The 22,545-nt window shown below is 61.2% G+C and overlaps 2 protein-coding genes across 3 annotated transcripts; one reads left to right on the forward strand and one right to left on the reverse strand.

The window, feature by feature from the left end:
* Positions 1-35: 35 nt before the first annotated feature.
* LOC121092518 (somatomedin-B and thrombospondin type-1 domain-containing protein-like) lies at positions 36-3,487 on the forward strand. 2 transcript variants are annotated; one of them, XM_040603720.1, is made up of 6 exons: positions 36-551; positions 1,348-1,530; positions 1,628-1,718; positions 2,276-2,434; positions 2,891-3,011; positions 3,105-3,487. In XM_040603720.1, the coding sequence occupies exons 1-5, from the start codon at positions 344-346 to the stop codon at positions 2,994-2,996; spliced, it is 747 nt and encodes a 248-aa protein (XP_040459654.1). In that variant the 5' UTR covers positions 36-343; the 3' UTR covers positions 2,997-3,011; positions 3,105-3,487. The 2 variants fall into 2 exon arrangements, with proteins under 2 accessions (XP_040459654.1, XP_040459647.1); XM_040603713.1 differs by having other exon boundaries at positions 36-1,530; positions 2,304-2,434.
* Positions 3,488-4,726: 1,239 nt separating this feature from the next.
* On the reverse strand, positions 4,727-18,777 carry LOC121092474 (thyroid adenoma-associated protein homolog). The gene is made up of 31 exons (XM_040603586.1): positions 18,640-18,777; positions 17,971-18,148; positions 17,665-17,751; positions 17,355-17,541; positions 16,864-17,012; positions 16,549-16,671; positions 16,190-16,310; positions 15,768-15,919; positions 15,175-15,259; positions 14,760-14,896; positions 14,120-14,317; positions 13,027-13,723; positions 12,777-12,929; positions 12,575-12,684; positions 12,278-12,438; positions 11,858-12,024; positions 11,405-11,590; positions 10,717-10,862; positions 10,003-10,146; positions 9,597-9,701; positions 9,206-9,406; positions 8,764-8,914; positions 8,394-8,628; positions 8,027-8,266; positions 7,667-7,892; positions 7,346-7,552; positions 6,902-7,140; positions 6,551-6,733; positions 5,798-6,064; positions 5,510-5,715; positions 4,727-5,393 (listed from the first exon to the last, which is right to left on the reverse strand). The coding sequence occupies exons 1-31, from the start codon at positions 18,762-18,764 to the stop codon at positions 5,122-5,124; spliced, it is 5,838 nt and encodes a 1,945-aa protein (XP_040459520.1). The 5' UTR covers positions 18,765-18,777; the 3' UTR covers positions 4,727-5,121.
* Positions 18,778-22,545: the final 3,768 nt, after the last annotated feature.

Consider the following 22,545-nt stretch of genomic DNA (forward strand, 5'->3'; position numbering starts at 1 on the left):
TGTCACACTGGTGCTCCCAGGGGAGCATCGGCTTCAGCCCAGCAGTGCCCGTTCATGGATGCTCCCGGGCAGCTCCAGGGTTGCGTTGTCCCATGCACAGCTTTTCATTAACCATCCTGGTTAATTTTATTAAGTCCTCGCTCTGGCCGTGGAGTGAAGAGCCGGACTGGCAAGGGGCGGTGGAGCAGAAGGGAATGGGCTTTGTCCCCCCGCCCAGCCCAGGGGCGGTGCGGCCAGGGCTCCCACCGCCACCACCGGCACAGCCCTTGCGCCTCACCCAGCATTCGAAAGCCATCCCTCCAGGGGAAAGCTGTCCCTTGGGGGCTCGCAGGGTCCCAGTGCCATGTGGGGCTTGCTGCTCAGTGGGGGCTGGCTGCTGGCCACCAGCTACCTGGTGGGTGCCACGGGCAGCTGCCGGCACCGGTGCTGCCCGGGCAGGAACAATGCCTGCTGGGCACCGGGAGCCCGCCGGGCTCACTGCTACTGCGACTCGTATTGCGTGAGGACAGGCGACTGCTGCGAGGACTACCATGCCACCTGCCGCCATGCCGGTGAGTGCGGGGAGGGGATGTCCGGTACCCCGTGCCGGGGCAGCCCCAGGGCAGGGGACACCAGCCTGGGCTGCTGCAGCTGGTGGCAGGAGCTTGCTGGTAGCGGTTAGCCCCGTACTTGGAGCAGTAACAGGATGCATCTGGGCATGCCGGCTGGGCTGGATTTGGAGCAATATCCTGATTTTCCACTTTTTTCCACACTGAACGTCTGGCTGCTCCCAGTGCAATAAGAGAGCCCGCAGGGCAGCCTGTGGGCTGCAGCTGACGGGTAGGTAGCGCTGTCGTTGCAAGCCTCAGCGCCATCAGCGTGGGATCCAAGGAAGAGGAGCCTGGGCATCACCTCTGCCGTGGCTGCGGGCAGGACCTTGCGCGGGGACGTGGGAGCCAGGGGCTGCACTGGGGGTGACAAACAGGGAGCATGGGCTGGGGGGGGGTGCGGAGCCAGCCTGCCCTGGTGACCCAAGCCCAGGCGGGTGCTGCCTGCGGCCCCCTGGACAATTGCAGCGGTCAGCCCTCCTTAATCTCCAGGGAGATTAGTGGGGTCCCAGCTCAGCGCGATGCAGAGCCGCGGCAGCGGTGTGGGGATCAAGGCCTGCGGAAGCGGCACACAATGCCACCGTGCTGGTGGGGCAGCCCCCGGCCGGGGGTCAGGGGAAAGGGGCTTCCAGGGTCACCCTGGCCCTTCTCCTTCCTCCCCTCTCCCCTCAGCTGTGCCGCATCTCCCCTGCTCCCCTCCTTCCATCTTCCATGCCACTGATGCTCTCCTTTCCCTCCATCCCACCTGCTCGGCCAGCAGCGGTGGGCTGCACGGTGGGGCCCTGGGGGCCCTGGAGCGGGTGCAGCTCCCCGTGCGGGGTTGGCAGCAAGGCCCGCAGCCGCCAGGTCACCGTCCCACCCCGGCACGGAGGGGAGCCCTGTCCAGACCTCAAGCAGCGCCGTGGCTGCCTGGGGGAGCACCCGACCTGTGGGACGGCCAAAGGTAACGTGGGTCCCACGGGATGCCCACCTCCCCCTGCCAGGGTGCTTTTAATCATCCCTGTGTGTCCCCCCTGCCTTCCCGTCTGGTCTTCTGCCAGAGGTGGCCAAGATACTACCTGACTCCTTCAGTCGGGACTTCAGGGATCCCTGGCGAAGGGCTGGGCGGCTGCTGCTGGAGGAGCCATCGGGGTAGGTGTAGGGCTGGGGCCCCTCTGCACACACCCCTCCCCAAAGCTGTGACCCCTTTGCAACCCCCAGACCCAAGGGCTCTTGGCCATCCCCCTGGCCATTACCTGTCTCCCCCCTGCAAACCATGGCCCCCTTGCACCCCCTCCTGGACTCATGACCCCTTTGTACCCTCCCAGAGCCAACACCGTTCTCCCCCGCCCCAACCCCATGGCGTCTTTCCAACCCCCTACAAAACCATGGCCCCTTGGCACTCCCCTCTTAGAGCTGTGGTGGCCTTGCCCCCCTGGAGCCACTACCCTCCCCACCCCCCAGACCACGGCCCCTTTGCATTCCCATACAAAGCCATCACCCCTTTGCACCCCCTCTTAGAGCTGTGGCCCTTTTGCAATGCCCACAGCCATTACCCTCCATCTCCCCCCCCCCAAAACCATGGCCCCTTTGCACCCCCCCCATCCATCAAGAAAACACCACGACCTCTTCCCTACCCTCCAATCACCTTTTTTCCCTTTTTTCCCCCCATTTCCTCCCTTTTTTCCTTCTTTTCCCCCCTTCCCCAGCTACTGTGGCTATTTTCGCCTGACACAGGTGGGCCCCCTGTGCCGTGGGCGGGCCTGGAGCCGCCGCCTGCGCCGGGACAAGCAGGTGTGTGTCAAGTGCCGGGGGGGCACGTCCCACCGCCGGCCCCACTGCGTCGGGCACGGGCTGCAAGGAGCCAGGTGGGTGGTAACAGGGGGAGGGGGGCTTTGGGGGCGCAATGCACCCTGAAGGGTCATGTGTGCCCTCCCCATGGGGAGCATCTCTCCGTGCCCCTGAGTCATCTTCCTTTTCTATTCTTAATTATAATGTATTTATAGATAAAACTAACATTATATTATGGTATGCCACAATATGGTAATACTATAATACGCCATAATATTGTAGGATAATATAATATAACGTAATATGATAGGATACATCAATAATAGGATACAACAATAATACATAATATAAAAATAGATATATTTAAATAGAAGAGAATATTTCAGCTGGAAGGGACCTACAATGACCATCTAGTCCGACTGCCAACATGTATTATTATATATATTATATATAGAAATATATGCAATTTTTTTTTTTAAATTGTATTGAATTGTTCATGGCACGCCCCAGCTCTCACTGGCTTTTCCTTCCAGGACGTTTTGGGTGGCCGCCTCAGTGGTGGGGTGCCAGGGCTCGTGGGTGCAGGAGGGGCTGCGGCAGGGCTGTGCCTGCCCCCCACCGGCTCTCATCTTTGTGTAGCCCCCCCCCAGGAAGGTGAGCTGAGCCTCCCTGTGCCACTGCTCCTTGCTGGGGAGGCGGGTGATGATATAAAAATGTGGTGTCTTTTATAATTTCACCCTCCTGCAGGCTCGCTGCTCACCCTTGGAGCTGACTGCACGCATTTTCCATTAAGTATTTTGTTTAAGAAGGGAAGAAAGCCCTGCTCATAAAAATTAAAAATAAGGGAACTGTGAAAGTGTGGTGATTAATGGTGGAAGAACGTCAGGCTGAGGTTCAGCCTGGGTAAGAAGATGATGCGGCAGGTACATGGGAGGACAACACGATGATGTCATGGTCAGCCGTGACATCCTGCCATGCAATGAGCGGCCACTGGCGAGCAACATGAGGATGGAGATGGCATCTCTGTGTGTTTGGGCTGGCCCAGCTGCAGTGCAGTGTCGGTGAGCCAGGAAGGGCGGCTCAGCTTCGTGCTGGGGGTTGCAGAGGGAAATTAAACAGAGGCACCCGCAGTCTGCACGGGGGCAATGGTGCTGGTGGGGGTCTGGGTCTAGCCATGCGGCTCGTCATCCCCCACTGAGGGGCCCATCCAAACCCCCACCTCAGCAGGATGAGGCTGCTGTGAGGGGATGCTGTGCCATGCCAGGGCTGGCTCTCGCCAGGCTGGCCGAGGGCGCGCAGGCAGGCAGGGGGGAGCTCAAAGTGGGCACAGCCCCGCATCTGGAGGTGGGAAGGAGAGGGCAGCTCATGGCACAGCCGTCCCAGCTACATCTCATGGCAGCCCGGCTGCAGGTCAGCAGCCAATGCCCATCCCAGGAGGAGTGGGCTGTCCCCATCCCCACAGTGGGGACTGTGGTCTTGGGCTGCCCCAGCGCCTGCAGACTGCCAGGTGCGCAGCTCCCTGCAGTTTGATGATTTCCAGGAGGACCTTCTCCTTCTCCAGCAGGATCTTGTCCTTCTGCAGCTGCAAGGTCTCCTGTAGCTCCAGGATCTCCATCTGCAGCTGGCTCTGCTTCTGCCACCACTCCCCAGCCATGCTGACATGGCCTCACCAGCTGGGCTGAGACCACTGTGGCACTGATGGATGGCCTGAGCGGAGCAGAGAAACCCACTAGAGATGGAGAGGGGATGCAGAGCCACGGGGAACTGCCTACTCCTGCCCTTTCTCATGCCCCTGCCATTGCTGCGCAGCCCTCCCAGCCCAGCTGCTCTCCACGGGCTGCCGGGCTGGGATGGCGATGCTTAAAGCAGACCCCAGGATCACTCCCTGCCAGCCATCCCGCAGCCTCCCAAAAGCTTAACCTGCAGGATTCGGCCTTTCCCCTGAGCCACCTCAATGTGCTGCATCTGCTGGTGGTAGCAGGGCCGTGCACCCGGTCGGGTCCCTGGCTGCCGCCGCTCCCCTCCCGCTGGGCCGGGGCCGGTGTGGGTGCTGGGCAGACAGCCACGGGAAGCAGATGTGGCCGCATCCTGTTCCATGCTGAGGTGGGGCAGCGCTGGGGCTGGGGGGATGCGGGGCACTGGGTCTTCACCTGCCCATCGGCTGCCTGCAGCTGTGAGCCAGGGCAGCACCTGCAGGGCTGGATGTTCCCAGGGGTCTGTGTGCCTTGTGGTTTGGGGGTTGAGCCCCTGGGCTGCAGTTGGGGGCTGCAGCCCGTCTGCTCCCCCATGATGCGTTTGGCTCCCACCAGAGCCCCCCCTCCCCACCATCCCTCCTGAGCAGGGAAGTTAGAAGGCTTTGACATTGAGGATGTTCTTGGCCTCTTTATTCGGGATAAAGCCCAGGCTGGCCATGGCTTAAAAACCAGGTGGTTGGATTCGAGCAGCATAAGGGGGTCCGAGGGGTCCAGGGCATGTGTCTCCTCCTCCCACCCAGGCCCAAGGGCAGGGATGCCACACCACAGGCAGGAGTGCCCCCAGTGATGCCATACTGGTGGCCTTGGGATGGGGATGGGGAGTTAGAAAACATTGGGAACAAAGTGAGTGTGTCCCGCACGGCAAGTGGGGTTCCCCTGAGTTACGCCACCGAACCTGCAGTCCTGGCTGGCGGCCAGAGAGCATCCAGCAAATGGTGGGATGTGGCAGTGTGAGCCAGAAGCCTCATGGCTACCGGGCTTGGTGTGACACTGCTCCATGCCTGGAGCTGTCAGGCAGCTCCAGATGGTGGTCCCTGTTCCCCTGGTGCATTGCCCTGGCTCAGCACAGGGGCCAGCCCACACTGCACCAGCAGCCCCTGCACCAGCACAAGCTCCTGCTCCAGCTCCTGGGTGCTGCAACCCAGCCCTGGCACGGTGGTGGCACTTTCCCCCAGTACCTGCAGCGCCTGTGCCACCAGCTGTGCCCTCACCAGCAGCACAGCCACGGCTGCGTGCAGCCTGGAACAGCCCAGCGCCTTCATCCCCCCACGGGCAGCAGCCCCTGCGGAGAGAGCGGGCGAAGGAGGCATGAGCGGCTTGGGGTCCCCCCAGGCATAGCTGGCCTGGGGGACAAGGACATCAACTTGTCTGCCCCAGGGGCTTCGTGCAGCGCTGTACCTTGGCTCCAGTGGTGCCTGCAGTACTGCAGGTCCTGTAGGACGCTGGGGCCCGCAGCCGCCAGCCAGCGCAGAGCTGAGACACGGAGCGGGCTGCTGGCGTGTGCCTTGTCCAGGAGCTGCTGCAGGATGGGGAGCAGCTGCTGGGCCAAGACAGCCGGCTCTGCAAAAACGTTGGGTTCATCCTCCTTGTACAGGCTGGTGGCTCTGGGGAGTAAAGCCAAGGCACGAGTGAAGCCAAGGGCTGGTGCCACGGTCCCCCTCGCAGCCCGCAGGTCTGGCAGCTCACTTGTTTGCCTCCAGCTCCTCCACGATGCCCCTGAGATCGAGAACGGGGAGGTGCCGCAGCAGCGAGTTGAAGGTTTCAGGGTACTCCCCAAACTCTTTCAGGAGGAGCTGCAGGAGGCTCTGGAGCCCCACGTTGTCCTGCACAAAGATGCAGCTGTGCTGGAGCAGCCCCCTGGGGTCCTGCCGCAGGAGGCTGGCAAAACCCGAGGCCTCGTGCCGGACCTCCTGCTCCTCATCTTGCAGAAGGTGAATGCCCACGTTTATCAGCCTGGAGAAAGGGAAGAGAAGGGAAGGGAAGGCCACTGCACCTCCCAGAGCATCCTCAGCCTGCCTGAAGGGGAGGGAAGGATGAACTTCCAAGGCAATGCTTCCCCAAGGGACTTTTCTCCTGGACTGTGAAAGGCACAGCCACCACCCAAGAGCTTGCAGCTTAGGATGGTGCGGACTGCGACGGGGATCGAGGGACCCAACGATGCAGTTTGCTGCTCGTAAGGGACTGACTGCTTCTATTAAACTGTCACCCACAATTTTTTTGTAAGTTGCAAGCTCTTGGGTGCTAGTGATTTTTGAATGAGTGGGGGTTTCTTTAACACCCTTGAATTTTTTGCAGGGGATACTTTTCACAGAGTCAATTAACTTGCAGCACACTGGGGCTTGGGCTCCAAGGAGCAGTGCTGCTAGGAATGCACCACGACCACGGGCAGTACTGCTCCTGCAAGCATGGCCACCTCAGGGGATGGGCTCAGTAACCTACCGCAGAGCCACGGGGACAAGCGAGGGACAGGCAGCATGCAGGGATCGCCGCACCATGTCGGCACCTGCCATCTGCAAGGAGCGGGCAGCCGCCAGCCGCAGCACCTCGGATGAAGCGGACCGGCTGCACTCCTCCAGCGCTGTGCACCATCGCTCAACCAGTGGGCTGGCCTCGTCCCCGAACCTGCCAGAGGCCAGGGCAGAAGAGGGAATTCAGGCACACCCGAGGTCACAGGACCCAGGCGCAAAGCTGTGCTGTATAGGCAAGAAGTCATGGCTCTGTTTCCAGCAAGGACTAAGGAAAGATCTGGAAGAGCCAGGCAGAGCCCCCCTGGCAGCAGCAGGGACCTACCAGTGGGCGAGCAGCAGGCTGGCAGAGCACAGTGCCTGGAAGAGGAGGTCGGGACCAGGACACTCAGCCTCCACCACGTGCAGCAGCATCTTCAGACATGCTGCCGAGGAGCCCTGGAGCTTACAGGAAGCTTCCTGCGACCATGATGAGGGGTCTCTGCAAAGATGCAGCAAAGCCTCAAGGTACAATCTCAGGAACTCTTTGTCCCTTCTCTCTCGCAGCACCAACCACAAGCTCTCCTAGTTGACAATGGGAAAGAATGTTCATGGTTAGTGGCCCCGGCACCGTGGGGTGGCAACCTCAGCAACAACCGGGCAAGTGCCCTGCACCTATGCACCCTCAGCCCAGGGAGCACAGCGTTTCCCAGTGAGCACCCAGGATCTCATCCGTGGAGTGCATCGGGGACCCTCTGCTTTCCTTGGTGACTTTTGAGCCTTGTCATACCAGCAATGTCAGCCCAAGAGCCTTCTCCAGCTCCTCGCACGTTCCTCCTGCCCTGGAGATCACCCAGCTCAGGACAGCAAGCTGGACATCGGGATTCGGCTGCCGGAGAAGCGAGCAGGCAGCACCAATCTGCTCGCCATCCACCAGCCGGGCTGCCTCGCTGCACACAAAGCGGGCCATGGTTTGGTGGAGGACGGCCAAGCCCACCTGGAGGAAAACGAGGATCCCCTTTCCAACACTCGGCCTCCAGTAAGGAGTCCCCACCCCCAGGCTTGCTGCCAGGGCGGCCATGGCCGTGACTTTCCAGGCAGGCAGCAGCACCTGCAGCTTGGCGCATCCTGGCTTCCCCCGCGGTGGGAGGCTGCCCAGCTCAGTGCTGATGGCATTGTAGATGCTTTGGGTGAAGCTGTGGCTGAAGGATGCGGGCAGGAGGGCGAGGACCTGGAGGAAGGTGGCGCGGATGAGGGGGCAGCGCTGGGCAGGGGTGAGCAGCCAGCCCCGCGCCTCCAGCTGCAGAGCCACAGGGTGCAGCGCCTCGGCCGACAGCCTGTGGGGAGACACGCTGCCTTAGCACAGGGTCCCGGGCACCGCAGCAGGCGCTGTGTTGTGGCCAAAAAGCTGTGTCTCGGTGTAGGGCGACCACAGGGGCCACGGGCAGGGAGACGGCGTGGGACCACTCACCCGCTGGTGCCTGGGGTGGGGGCCAGCAGTGCCTGCATCTGCAGCAGGCACCCATGGACGGTGTTGTGCGAGCGGACCTGTCCGGGTGAGTCAGGGAGCTGCTGGGCCAGCTGCAGGAGGAGCCCACAGCGCTGGGGCTGTGGGACGACGGGCACCAGCGCCTTGGCAGCCATTGCTCGCACGGCATAGATGGGGCTCCCTGCCAGCCCCAGCAGCGGCTCCAGAAAGTGAGCAGAGGGGCTGCAGAGCAAAAAAGAGACCATGCAGTGATGCTCTCGATGGGAGTGAAACCCCCCAAGGCACCATCGGACCACCTCCCACTGCAGGAGCCCATGGCTGAGGCAGAGCATCCCCACTGCCCCACTACCTGCCGGGGTCGTCGGCACTGGGCTGCAGCTGAGCCAGGAGGGTGAGGATGGCGTGGAGAGCGGGGCGCAGGCAGGGCCCCCCCAGTGTGGGCCCTGTGGCCGCCTCCAGCTCGCCCAGCAGCACGGCGCCCAGCTGGGGATGCTGCCCGAGGAAGGCCTGCAGGCTCACCCCCTCCGCCGGGCAGCCCTCCCCACAGCTCCGCTGCTGGCCCAGCAGCCGGGACGTGAGGGCACCTGCAGGGACAGAGCCAAAAGCAGCATCAGGTCCCATTCAGCCCTTGCCTGACACCCCACCCTTCACCCCAGCCAGGCTCCCAACCCTGGAGGGCTGCACCGGTTCGGCAGGGATCTCTCCTGCTCAGTACTCACTGAAGAGCTGGATGGCCGCGTTCCTCATAGCCCAGCACGGTGAGCCCAGGCCCCGCAGTGCCAGGGCCACCATCGGTGTGGCGTGCCGCATCAGCGCACCGCCCAGCCCTGCGCCGCGCACCAGCGTCTGCAGCACGTGGAGGGCACACACCTGGCAAGAGTGCACAGGGCTCAGGGGCACCACACAGGGATGGGGCTTGGGCTTCCATGCAAAGGGAAGATGGTGGGAAGAGACGGGGGGAGCCAGGGGGCCGTCAGCTCTCGGGCTGCCGGCATGGGCAGCGTGGCCAGGGCTGCAGATTTTTGCTCACTCAGAGGTCTCTGCGCTAGCGCAGCCTCATGCTGGAGTACCCGGTGTGGCTCTCTTTAGGGGACCTCACACAGATCACCCTGTCCCCAGATGGGCTGCAGCAGCCAGGAGCTCAGTGCCCGCTGTACTCACCTGCGGGAGGTCAAGGGTCTGGTCCCAGTCCTGCGGCAGCGCCATGGTGGCCAAGGCCAGCAGCGTCTGGATGCAGCGGGTCAGCAGCGGCCGTGTCAGCGCCGGGGCCTCCCCGCTGACAATGCAGAGGAAGAGCATGGGGAAGCCGGCGGCACGGCGTGTGATTGAGCTGCTCCGGGGTCCACTCAGCGCTTCTAGGCCCTGAGGAACAAAACCCACCCAAGATATGGCTGGAGCCTGCAGCTGCTCTGCAGGGGAGGGCACTGGCTGCACCAGCCCTGCACTGCAGTGTCTTGACTGCCAGGTGGGTGCTCGCCCCAGGGTTGGGGGGACGTGGCCCTGCGGTTCCCCAGGGCACGGGGGGGAGCATGGGGCAGAACAGGCACGGTACCTGCTCCAGCACAGTCTGTGGGATGGCCTGCAGCTCTGCGTCTGGGTGGTTCAGCAGAGCGGCACAGAACTTGGTGAAGCCCATGCTGCAGCCCTCCACTGCTCCCTAGGGCAGAGCGGTGTCAGGCCCCCGCACCCCGGAGGCTGCATCCACTAGCCCCCCATGGCCCCCAGAAACCTCTTTGCAAAGGACAAGGAGAAAACAAGAAGGCATGATGGTGGTGGGGCTGTGGCGGGGTTTGGCACTGGGATCCCAGACGGGGGCTTCCTGCCCCAGAGCAGACCCTGCCCCTCTGTGTTCACCCTCCTGCGTGCCAGTGAGAGCCCCTGGCTATTGGTCCAGGGCAGGGAGACAGCCAGAGGGGTGGGCAAGGGCCCACACCACCGCAGGTGGGACACACTCTTACCCAGTGCCGGCACCGCAGCAGGATTTCCTGGAACACTCTGGTGGCTGTCTGCAGGGTGGGTAGCGACAGGAGGGGCCCCGATCCGGCACTCAGCGCCGGGGCCAGCAGCAGCTTGGCCAGGCCCCCCAGGAGCAGCCCTATCTCCTGGGAAGAAGTGGAAGGTCACCGGGACTGGCAGCGGGGCTGCCCCGTTCCTGCCCTGCTCCACCATCGCTGCCACAGGGAAGCACAGCAGGCGCTGTCACCCCCGGCATGGGCACCCTCGGTTGCCGGTGCCATTGGGCAGTTGACCGCCAGCATGCCCACCGACACGCGCGGGCTCCGCGGCACGGCCATTTCCCAGGCAGCTGCAAGGCCTGTGTGGTGGAGGTGACATTTTCCAGGCAGCCGCTGGTGAGGCTGTGGAGATGCTGGGAGGGGTGGCTGCAGGGCTGCAGTCAGTGCCGCAGCTGGGGTCTGTCAGCGCCTGGGAACCAGGGGGCTACATCAGGACCGGCAGGGAGGTGGCTGCTTTTGGGGAGGGTGGTGGCTGCACCCTTGCTGGCAGCAGGTGAGGATGAGTGTGGCAGTTCCGAGGTAAGGGCAGAGATTCCCCCTTGGTCCCCAGGGAGGGTGAATGCCCCAAGGGGGGCTAAAGAGCCCAGTTGCTGGGCTGGGTGGTGGGTGCCATGCTGGGCTGGTCTGGTCCCCGCTGCCAAGGGGAGGGGTGCCTACCTTCACTGATACCCAGCAGCAGGTCAGGATCAGGCTGTGCTCCTCCGACAGCAGGACTGAGTCCTCTTCCTCCTGCCCCCGGCCTTTCCCCTGCGTGATGAGGGAGCCGATGGCATTCCCCATGTCAGCAAACGATGGGGCAGCAGCTGCAAAAGGGAGAAGCCTGGTCTGAGTGGAGCGGTGTGGGGCAGTGCCTGCGGGGAGTGTGGGGCAGAGGGAGGGGGATGCTGCTGGCGGGTCGCGGGACCCAGTCCCCTGTTCAGAGTGCACACGGATGGCAGTGGCTTCTGTCCTACAGTGTGTCCCACTCAGGACACTGAGTGTACTTTACCCCGCTGCTCTTTCCGAGCCATTGCTGTAAGGGCTCTGCCAGCCCCTGCGCTCCCAAGCTGCTTTGATCTGGCAAGTGCCTTGCTGCTTCTGGAAGGCTTTTGCCTCTCATTCTGTTGCCATTCCCATGTGCAGCTGAGAAAGGGACCCAAGCAGGCACTAGCGCTCTGCTCCCGCGGTTTGCCTGGCGCATCCTTGCCTGTGTGTCCTGCTTTGGACCTCACTCCCAGCCCCACTGCTGTCCCCTGCTAGAAGCAGCGAGGCCAAAGCAAGTGCATTCCCAGGGCTGGAGGGCTGCTGGGTCAAGGATGACTGTGGTGGAGGTGGCAGTGGTTCCTGGGGCTGGCGACATGCTCACCTTGCTCATCAGCACCGGGGCCTTGCTGGCTCTGCAGAGCACCCAGGAGGAAGGAGGTGATGTCTCTTGCTGTGGTCACAAGGCGGGTGAGGAGCTCCTGCCAGCTCTGCGCTAATTCTGCTGCCTGCATGGAGGCAGCCACCTCCGGCACCTGCAGCAGGCACTGCCGCAGGGCTGCGATGGCTCCTGCACAAACAGCCATCTCTGGTCACAGCGGTAGCTGCTGCAGCCCCAGCTCTCCTGCCTCAGCTTGCAGCTGAAATGGCTCATGAGCAGGGGAGTAAGCAGGGCCCCTCGGCGAGGGGCACGCTGGGCAAGTGGAGCAGCAGGACAGGGAAACTGAAGCAAGGACGTGGCCTCAGTCCTGCCTGTACGATTCCTGCCTGCTCCAAATTCCCAGGGAGGAGACCTGCTGCAGGAGCCACTTGCCGCCCTGCCAGGCTGGGGCCGTACCGTGCATCGGTGCAGTGGCTGCTGCCTGCAGCAGGTCCTGGCACGCTGCCGCATACTGGGCTTGCAGCACGTGGAGAAGATGCTGAGCGAAGCACAGGCCTCGGTTGGGCAGCACCGGGGCTGCTTTGGCCTCCAGGTGACAAACCTTCATGGTGCTGCTGTCTGACCTGGGGGAAGAGGCAGATGCTGTCATGAGGACGAGGAAGTTTTCTGTCCGTCTCTTCCTAAGCAGCTCCTCCCTGCCCTGGTGCAGGCTCCTGCACCCCAGCCCTACCCTGCTCCCCACTGCTAGGCTATTTCAAACCCAAGCCATTGCTGCCCCGAGCTATAAACGCAGACTCCGGCGAGACACCGGTGCTGCCGACACACTCTCGGGGGCTGCCGTGCAACCGCAGCGGCGGGGAAGCCGAGAGCTTGTACTTCTGCAGGATGATCTTCATCAGCACAGCTCCAGCTTCAGCCTCCTGCACTCGGGGGCTGCCCAGCATGTGCTGGGCCAGCTGGAAGAGAGCCAGGGCGACGGGCTCGGGGAACGTGGCGGGGAAGTAGCGGACGAGCAGCTCTGAGGCCAAGTCTCTGATCTGCCAAGAGAGTTGGGGGGAGCTGGGACATGGGAGGGGGAAAAGCATCCAGAGCAGGGCAAGCAGGGTGGGCTTGAGCTTGCTGGAGGCCAAGGCAGGCGTCTTCATGACCTTATCTCGCCTTTATGAAGCTCACCTCATTAGTGCTGTCTTGCAAGCAGCTCAGCAGCACCAGCAAGTTGGGCTGGGAGAAGAAGTCCCAGCAGCCGCTCTGCCGGGCGTAGCTCAGCAGGGTGGCCATGGTCCCTGCAGTGGGGACACAGGGCAGTGGGATGGGGTCGGCGGCAAGCACCCCCACAGCCGAGGGGTGATGTTCCAGGCTGGCTGGCTGTACTCACGTGGGGGCTGGCCTTTCTTCCTGTCAGGGCTCCAGGTGTCCGTGCAGGTCTCCAAGACAGCAGCCAGCAGGAGCAGAGCTGTCTTCTTCCTCTGGTAGTTGGAGCCTGGGCTGAGCGAGGCAATGCTGAGCTGCAGCAGCCACTCCACAAAGCCTGTGGGCAGAGAGCATGGCAGCGAGTGGTGCCAGGCTGGGCACCCACGTGCCCATCCCCTGGAGCTGTGATGGAGGTGCTGGGGTGGCCGCCTCACCCACTGCCTGGGCCAGCTGCCCCTCTTCCTCGCCTGGCTGGCTGCCTTGGGGCACCTTCCCTCGCAGCTGGGCCAGCGAGCTGTCCCGCAGCCGGACCAGCGCCTTCCTCACCGCTGCCTGCAGCAGCTGCCGGAACGAGGAGGAGTCGCAGTTGAGGTTGAGCGGCAGGAACTCCCGCAGCAGCCGCACCTCGGTGCCCGAGAGGGGTCGGTTGGTGCTGGGGCTGCAACAGAGGAGACCCAGCGCCGCCAGCCGCACGCCCTCCTCGCGGGCGCTCAGGCAGCAGGAGAGCCGCTCCAGCGCCTCGCCCTGCAGCAGCAGGGACCCTGCCATGCTCTTCTGTGCCTTCAGCAGCAAGACCCAAGCTCGGAGCGACGCCACATCCCAGCCACCAAACTGGCTGGCCAGTGGTGCCTGGGTGGCCGGGAGCTGCTGCAGTGTCCAGGTGAGGAGGTGGTTAGCAGCGTTGCTCTGCAGAATGGGCAGGGGGGAGCGAAGGGCCTGGGAGAGCAGGGGCAGCCAGCACAGCGCCCACCGCTCTGCCAGAACTGCCTCCGTGCCCTGCTGCCCCTCCTGCCACTCGGCGCACTGCTGCCGCACCAGGACCTTGTAGACCTCGGCAGCTGCAGGACACAGGTGGTTGGTGGAGAGACAGTTCAGGAGGTGCTGCGGCAAGTCCGGGTAGGTGTCCAGCACCTGGGAGAAAGGCAAACGACCCTCATCTCCCTGTCAGGTTGGAGGTTCCATATGGTGGGGGACAGGTCTAGGTGCAGGCCACACTGCGGTCACCCGTGGCACTGAGCATCTCTGGTACCCCAAGGTGCTTTTGGCCAGCTTTTGGTGGGCATCAACAAGCAAAGCTTCCCTCCCTGCCGGCAGTCCCCAGGGATGCATCGTTGTTGCTGCACCTCACCACCCCACCAGGGATACTATCCCTTGGGTGATGCTAAGACGGCTCCCCTGGCTGCGAAGGCTGCCTGCTCACATGGCTGAGCTGGGCAGGAGAAGGTGACAGGCAACAGACAGAGGCTGTGCCACCCCAGCAGCAGTGCCAGCTGTGACCAAGCCTCCCCATCCCCCTGCCTTCCCTACCTGCTGGCTGCCCACGTAGGGGACGATGGCACACAGGGGCACATATCTGGCTTTGATTTGCCACGGCATCAAGACCACCCTCTGCAGCATCTGCCGGTAGAGGGGTCTCTCCTGGTCCTGGAAGTGCTGGCACTCAAGGTGGTAGATCTCCAGCAGCAGTCGGAAGGAGCTGTGGATGAACTCGGACACCCCTTCCACCTGGGGGAAGAAGGACAGCAAGCTGGACTGGTTAGGGTGGGCTCCCTCCCCTGTCTTGCTGCATCAGAAAGACCCTTTGCTTTCCCACGGCTGTGGGCTTTCAGCACTGCCCCGTGACTGCGGGGCTAGAGCTGAGGACGTGGAGATGGCAGGCAAGTGAGCCAGCAGATGTAGACAGGCTGGGACTGCACCGGTGGGTGCTGCCTGGGGAAGGTGAAGCACTGGGACACAGTGACAAGTGCCCATGTATGACAAGTGCCCTGGCCTCAGCAGTGCAGGTCCCCCTGCCCTGCTGGGCAGCTGCAGGCAAGGGGGTTGTATTCGGCTGATGGAGCTGAAACAGGCAGGGGTGTATTACGGGCAGGGGAACAGCAGCTGAGATGAAAGAAGGAAGGGCTGTTCCTGGCTGACATGGCATGGCCCTTTGGTACCCTGTCCTTACCGGGGTCTCAGCATTGTCCCACACCAGTTGGGTAAGCTGCCGGAGGAGCTCGGTGTCCTGGGCCAGGACGCGCGTCCCTGTCAGGCGCCAGATAGCAGGCAGGCTCTCCCGCAGGTGCTGCAGCCACAGGGCACAGGCTGTGAAAGCAGAGAGCTCCATGCAGCCCTTGCCCTCAGACTTACCTGTGGCAAAGCTGGGTCTTAAGGGGCTTAAGGACCCCACATGCAAGGGGAGTGGTTTCCCTGTTAGGTACCCAAGAGCCCGAGGGGCTTCATATCCATTGGGCTGCAGCAAAAATTAAGAGCAGTGTCCAAACCAGCTACCAGGATCCCAAAAAGCATCTTCCCTGGGAGAAGGTGAAGCACCATAGGGGCTCTGTTTCAAACCTCCCTGCCATGGCAGGGTTGTCTCCTACCTTGGAAGCAGTAGTAGTGGCAATCCTTCTGCTCCTTGGTCAGGGCACACACAGCAGGGAAGATCACGTCCAGCAGCAGGCAGGCCTGTGGGAGCACAGTGGCTCAGGAAGCAGGCAGGCAAGGGCTTTCCAGGGTGAGAAAACCCTGCCACAGGACAGGTAAGGAGAGCACTGCCTGGTTCTCCTGCTCTTACAGCAGCTTATTGCTAGCTTTTGCTCCCTGTCTGGAAGTTCTCAGCTCCTGAGGACTTGGGAGATGATGGAGGTGGCAGAGCTGGAGGCTGTGCCCTGCCTGGCGCAGCCCTGGGTTCATGCTGTGGGAGCACAGGGCAAACGCTGCTGCTGCTGCTTCTCTTGTGCAGGGGCTACTTTTGGCACTGCCTGGCTTCTCAGGCCCCCAGGAGAGGAAAATCCCTGTGCAAGTGTCTTTGGAAAAAGCAGGCCCCCGGCTAACTCGCTGTGCTCAGCAGGATGCATGGAGCGGCTGGTGCAGCCTGGCTCCATCCCCGAGGGATCCACAGCCCCTGCCGGTGGCTGCCAGCCCTCTTCCAGGGCTCTCTCAAGCCACAGCCATTGGGTTTGAGCTCTCCTACCTTGTGGGTGAAGCTCTCCAGCTGGCAGCTGAGGATGTCCACCTTGCAGCATGTCAGCAAACCTCTGGTGAGCACCAGCTTCTCCAGCCCATCTGGCTCCAGGTCGGGGGGGACCTCCACCGCCAGCTCCCCAAACTTCAGTTCCCCCGTGCCTGGTGGGAAACGGCTGCATTGGATGGCAGAAAGACGGCAAACCCAAACACTGCTCTGAGAGCAGACTGCCCTGGCTCATCTCAAGAGTGACTGTGGGAGGTGGCTGGTGGCAGCTGGGGGTCCCAGACCCTGAGAACGGGACACAGCAGCAGAGTCCGGCTTGGACTGCCGGTGAGTGGCACTGGCCTCTGTCCCCTCACACACAAACATACCTGTTGCTGACACCCCCTTTGCCAGAGGCCGTTCCCGGCTCTGGATGAAGCACGCACCTTGACTGGGGAGCTGGAAGAGGGTCAGCACGGCGCTGGCCCCATCCTGGGGCTGAGGGGCTGTGTTCACCAGCATGCTCAGGGCCGTGCCCGCCAGCAGCCTCGTGTCCTTGTTCAGAGCCTGGACTCGCAGGGAAGGCAAAGGCACAGCTCAAAATCCCATCTAAAACCAAACCCCATTTCACCACCCCATCCACGCCCATGCAGGTGACTACACAGGGTCCCTCGCACAGCCCAGACACCGGGGCTGTCTCTGCAGGCTTCCCTCAGGGAGGGGAATGGGGAAAGCACCCGAGAAGGACAGCATTGCTCTGCTCCCCAAGACAGGCAGCACCATCCCTCCCCGGGGCCATACACACCTTCCCCCATGCCACCCCCAGCAGCAGTCCCAAGAGGCTCTGCAGGGTCTCACTCTTCCCCCCTCTGCTCCACACCAGGGGGGCTACATCCTTTGGCAGCACCTGGAAGAGCTGGAGGCAAGCCTGGAGGAGCAGGAGGGACAGGGGCCACAGGGATGGCTGTCAGTATCCCTCACCTCTGAAAAAGCAGTGATTCCTCAGGGACGGCCATTTGAAGCGGCTCTGTGTGTTACATCCCTCCTGGACATCGCTGCCAGTGCCCCACCAGCCCTTGCAGGGGCTGATCCTTCCCCAACTCCCAGATTTGGCTCTTACCTTGATGACCAGGTAGCCCCACGTGCCGCCAGGTGTAGGCTGGCTCTGCAGCACCCAGCGCAAGGTGGTGACCAGGCACTGCAGCAGTGGGGCCAGGTTCTGCCGCCAGTGCTGCCGGCCCAGGCTGCTCTCCTCCATGAACATGCACACTGTGGGCGAGGGGACAGCATCAGCCCCCGGCCCACCCAGCACTGTGCCTGCAGCCAGCCCTGCTCCTGGTTAAGCCAAGGGCTGCACTGCTGGTAAGTGGGGTGAGAACAGGGCTGGGATGCAGGGGGTGCTTTGGTTTGTCTGGTTTCCAACTGTTCCAGGTGGGTGGGCAGAGCCATCGGGTGCTACTGGGACCTGTGCAGAGATCCCATGGATCCGGCTGATCCTTTGTTTCCCCTCCCACGAGCACAGAGGACCCGGTCTGGGTGGGCAGGGCTTGTCCTGTACATTGGTGGTATGGGCTGGGAGAAGCCCCCGGAGGGGAAGGAGCAGGGACTGACCTGACTGAAGGTCCCCAGGAGACAGCACCTGCAGGGGCAGAAGGACAGTTTGTCCTGTGTGACAATACACTGGGGCTCGGTACCTTGGGCAGGAGGGTCCTGCCTGCGCCAGAAGCAGTCCCGGGGATGAGCAAAAGGCTGGCGTGATGGGCAGCCACGTGTCGCTGGCTGCAAGCAGGGCAAAGCCCTGGAATGGTGGGAAGAAAAGCGAAGGACCCCGGGCAGCCCAAACCAGGAGGTCCCTGTCACACAAGGGCTCCAGCAAGCCCCTGCAAACGCCAGTGCCACTGCACAGCTGGGGTCCTCTCACCTCGCTCTGCGGCACCAGGCCAGCCAGCAGCGCGCCCACCTCCTGGGCCAGCAGGGCTTCCTTCCCCACCGCCAGCCAAGTCACAATCTGCCGAGAGACACCCCGAGTCAGTTGGCCTGCCGGGACCCCCCGAGGACACCAGTGCAGGGCACTTTTTGAGGAGTTCCGTGGTGTCGCCCAGGCCCCTCTGCCGGTACGGATGCAGCTGCACCGAAGCCACGCCAGCAGCGGGCAGAGGCAGCTGACACCAGCGCTCACGGCCTGTAGCTGCTCTGAAACCACAGCCCAGCCGGCTGCACCACAGACCTGTTCCAGTTTCTGGAAGGAGCTGGAGCTGCTGGTTGCCTCCATCTGGAAAGCCAAGACACAGCGGAGCAGGGGCTGAGTCTCTGCCTCACCCAGCGCCTGCAGACCCTCGCTCAGCACCCGCGACAGCAGGAGAGCCTCCTCCAGGTGCTTGTCTTTGCATCTCTTGGTAGTACTCCTGGAACAGGACAGGGATATGGTGGGGATACACCGGCTTGGTAGGGATTGCGGTGGGGGGGAGACCCTGGCTCGGTGGGGACCGGGGTGGGTGTGCCCCAGCTTGATGGGGGTTAGGGTTGGAGTGCTCCAGCTTGCAACACTCCTCTCCCACAACTGCGCCCAGCATTGCACAGTGCGGGGCAGGGGGGAGAAGGAACTCCTCGAAGCTCCGAGTCCACAGCCCAGCCCGTTCCGGCCAACGCAAGCCCTTGGTGGGGCGCAGCAGGGCGGGCAGGAGGACCCGAAAACCCCTAAAACCTGCTGCCCTGCCGCTGCAGCGCGGCCTGGATGCGAACGGGGGCGAGTGGTCCCCTTAGCGCGTGCCGAGCGGAGCCCCCTCCCTCCCTCCCCGCGCCCGCGGGGTGCTCGGGGGCTCCACGCCGGGGGATTCCCGGGGAACCCGCGCCCAGGGGATGCCGTGGGCTCCTCGCCCGGGGCCCGTGCACTTACCCCGCGAATTGCCGCAGGCAGCGCAGGCAGGAGAGCGCCGGCTGCGCGATGCCCAGCGCCCCGTAGAAGGCGGCGCAGGCCCGCGCCTCCCGCTCGGCTCCCATGGCCGGGGCCGCCAGCACCATAGAGCTGGGCCGCGCCGTGCCGGCTCAGCGGCGCCCCCTAGCGCTGCCTCCGGGCGGGCGGGCGCCGGGGGTGCTGGGGGCCGCGGGCGAAGGCGAGCCCCCCCGCCCGGCCCCCGCTCGCCTTCCCCGCAGCCCCCGGCGCCGCGCTGCAGCCCCCGCGGGCTGCGAGTCGGGGATCAAAAAGCAGCAGCATCTGAAAGCTGGTGCCACAGCGGGTGGGGAGTGTGAGACCCGGGAGGGCTGAACACCGGGGAGCTGCTGCTGCTGCCGAGCCCAGAAGCTGGACAGCGTGGATGGTGGCTGTGAGGTCTCTGAGACACCAAATGAAATGCTTCGGAGAGAAATAGTTGTCTCACTCAATCGTGCTTCATTGTGTCAGAGGAGGTTTGGTCCTCCACAGTCCTCCTGCTATGCCATGGGCACCATCCCTACTAGCCAGCATCCCTACTAGCCAGCATCCCTACTAGCCAGCATCCCTACTAGCCAGCATCACCATCAGCCATCATCCCTACTAGCCAGCATCGCCATCAGCCAACATTCCCTACTAGCCAGCATCCCTACTAGCCAGCCTCCCCATCAGCCAGCGTCCCCATAAGCCAGCATCGCGGTCAGCTAACATTCCCTACTAGCCAGCATCACTATTAACACTAACGCCCAGCAAAGGGACTCTGCTTCTTCCTACAGGATGGAATGGCCCTTGGAGAAAGAAACAGATTTATTCTAACACTTGGTGTTAACTATCATCAAATCCAAATTATTTCTCCAAGTCCTTTTTGTCAGTTGGCACAGGGTTGAACAATTTTAACAGGCATGATTTTAAGATGACATTTAAAGATCCCTTCCAACCCAAACTGTTCTATCATTCTATGATTTCTGTATCTTTATTAAACATATTTATAACTCCTGACTAACTCATCCCACTGAACTTCACCCAGCAGCTATCGAGAAAGTGCTCCTTGCTGGGGTTCACCCTGGAGGACTGTTTTTTCCCTGGGTTGTTTCTCACAGTGGCACTGGGGCGAGCAATGGGCATCGGCCGCTTGCATGAGCTGGCAGCACAGGCAGCCCAGGAGAGTGTGGCTGGCGTGGGCCAGCGTCTGTGCTGGGTGACTGGGAGGATGCTGAGATGTGGTTCCCTGGGTGAGTGATGTGCTTGGGGACAGAAAGGCCCCAGTCAGTAGTTTTTGGCAACATTTGTCAGCAGCATCCATCTCTGTCCCACTTTAGAAATCATCCTGGAAGCCCAAATGCCCTGACTGCTGCCAATATAAACCAGTGAAACAGCCCAGGATTCACCTCAGGTAAGGCAAAGCAGTGCAGGAGGATGGTCATGTCCCTCAGACCTGCTCCTCTATCCCTGAGCACCATGGCCACCCCTACGGGAGTGGGGGAAAACAGTGCCAAACCAGAACTCCCATGTGTGCCAGCACCCAGACAGGGGCAGGGCAGGGGAGGGTGCTCCCATGATTTAGGGTCCCCAAAGATCCTGTTCCCATCCCCTTCTGCTGCCTGCAGAAGGGAAGGGCAGGGGACGGAGAGGGGGATTTTTTTCTGGTTTCACCACAGGAAGGATTTTCAAACACTATAAATTCACTTTTGACAAGTGAACGGCTAAAGCAGATTAACCTTTTTGCTAATCTTCTATAATGGCTTTGGAATCTCCTTAACCAATAAGAAAATGATAAGAGCCTGTTTCTTTTCTTTTTATCTATATCTATATTGTCCTCCCTTGTCTGCATTTTTTTTTCTTTCTTGTTTTATTTTCGTTTCCTTTTCTAATATGAAATAGCCCAGCGATCCTATCTCCTGGAGGCTCAGTAAACAGAACATCAATAATCCCTTTCCTTTATTCCTCTCCAGTAACAGGGTGCAGAGAAGTGTCTGCCGATTGGGATTTGATTACCAGCAGCTATCAAAAGTCTCTTTGTAAGATCTGGGTCCTAAATCCTATAATTCTTTGATAAAAGAAGTATTACCAGTCCATTTTCTGAAGTGAAAGGTATGGGAGGAATGAAAGAAAGCAATCAGCGGAGATCCTAATAGGCTAAGTGCATGTGTGGTGAGAAGGCAGGGGCGGGCAAGGGAGGCCAGGGAAAGGCGTCTTTTGTTAAGGATGGGGAAGGAGAATTAATCCGCTTCAGGTGTATGATTATTACAGCCAAGAGCAGAAAGGGTTGGATCCTCCACCTGCCCGCAGCATGTCCCAGCTTACCTTCCCTGCTGTCCCTCTGGACTGGCACAGCACAGGGAGCAGAACCTGGCTCTGCATCCACCTTCTGTGTTAGCATTTGGGTACAAGGATAAAAGCTGGGAGCAGTTTGCGATGATGCCTGGTGTTTGGGCATCTCTGGAGCGCTGACAGCTTGGCAGGACAGCAGTGAACTTCTCAAACCTACAGCAAATACGTAAAGATTCATAAAGCATGCTTATAATTTATGCTATGCCATCAGCATAGCTAAAGGTGAGGCAAATAAAGGGATGGAAGAAAAAACAGTGGTTTGCTTTTAAGTGAGATTTTACAGAGGTTTGGGGTTGCAGGTAGAGCGGCTCTGGGGCATCTTTTCCCGGCACTGGAGACCAGCAGGGTGAGGCAGCACAGGCAGAAAGCAGGGCCCAGGAGAAAGGGATGGGGACGGAGTGGTGGCTTTCCTGGAGACTGGCTCTCATTTTTGTGTGGTGCTGGAGAGGCTGCTGGGCTGTTCAGTGTGAAGTCATGAGATGCCACGAGGACCTTTGATGCGTAATGGTTTCACAGCACTCACCTGTGCATCTCCTTGGTGTGGGCCTGTGTAGAGGGATTTTTAAAGGACCGAGGACATATGTTACCATTGTCTGGGTTGGACAACCCAGGCCTGTTAGTTGAAGCTGCAGAGCAGTTTTAAATTGTCCTGGGAACAAGCAGTGGGAGAAGGAAAACAAGCTATGCACAAACCAGAAGGCAGGTGCAGAGCAAGTCCTGGGAACCACGAAATCAACACACTCTCATCGGCACACTCTGGTAAGGCACCTGCAGCATGCCCACCGATCAGCGACACGGACCCCCACGTGGCCCAGAGACTTTTATCCAATCACCTGTGTGTAAAGTCGGGTGAGCAATCGGTTTAAGTTATAAATATAACCTGTTTGTTTAATAAAGTGAGCACAGCATGTAGCCATATTGGTGCGATTGTCGTGGCTTGGCCGACTCTCCACGGGGGACCCTCTTTGGGCCTGGTATCATCTCTCCCCTGAAAAAAAACACCAAGTGGGAGAGCATTCCCTGTGTGAACTGCGGAAGCCTTGCTACTCTGGCTTAAATGGAACTGCTGCGGGCAAGAACCTTTCCTCAGCAACCTGAGCTCAACCACACCTTCTCTATTTTAACCCCATCTGCTCATTTCAGTTATAAACCCAAGATGGAAGATGTCCTCTCTCCTCCTGTGGACCACATCTGCCAGGCCTTGCTGTGCCCTTGGGAGGGTCAACGCCAGCCGTCTCCTCCCATCCTGAGTCACTGCTCTTGGCCATAGCCTCACCCCAGTTTCTCTCACTGGACAAAAGTTGTTGGGAATTGAACTGACAAAGCTTTGGGGAAGCCCGGCTGCCCCAGCAGCCCTCCTGCCTGCTCTGGGCTCAGCAAACTGCCCATCAGCTGTGGCACCGAGATCATGCTCCTGCCTGAGCTGCTGCACATGAAGGCAACAGGCAGAAATCCTCCCGTTCCCCTCCTGATGCCGCGCTGGGGTACTGCTCAGCTGTGCAAAAGGTGGCTACATGCCACTAAGCTACGCCACAGAGCTGC

Source organism: Falco naumanni, chromosome 1 (assembly GCF_017639655.2).
Source record: "Falco naumanni isolate bFalNau1 chromosome 1, bFalNau1.pat, whole genome shotgun sequence".
Taxonomy (NCBI): domain Eukaryota; kingdom Metazoa; phylum Chordata; class Aves; order Falconiformes; family Falconidae; genus Falco; species Falco naumanni.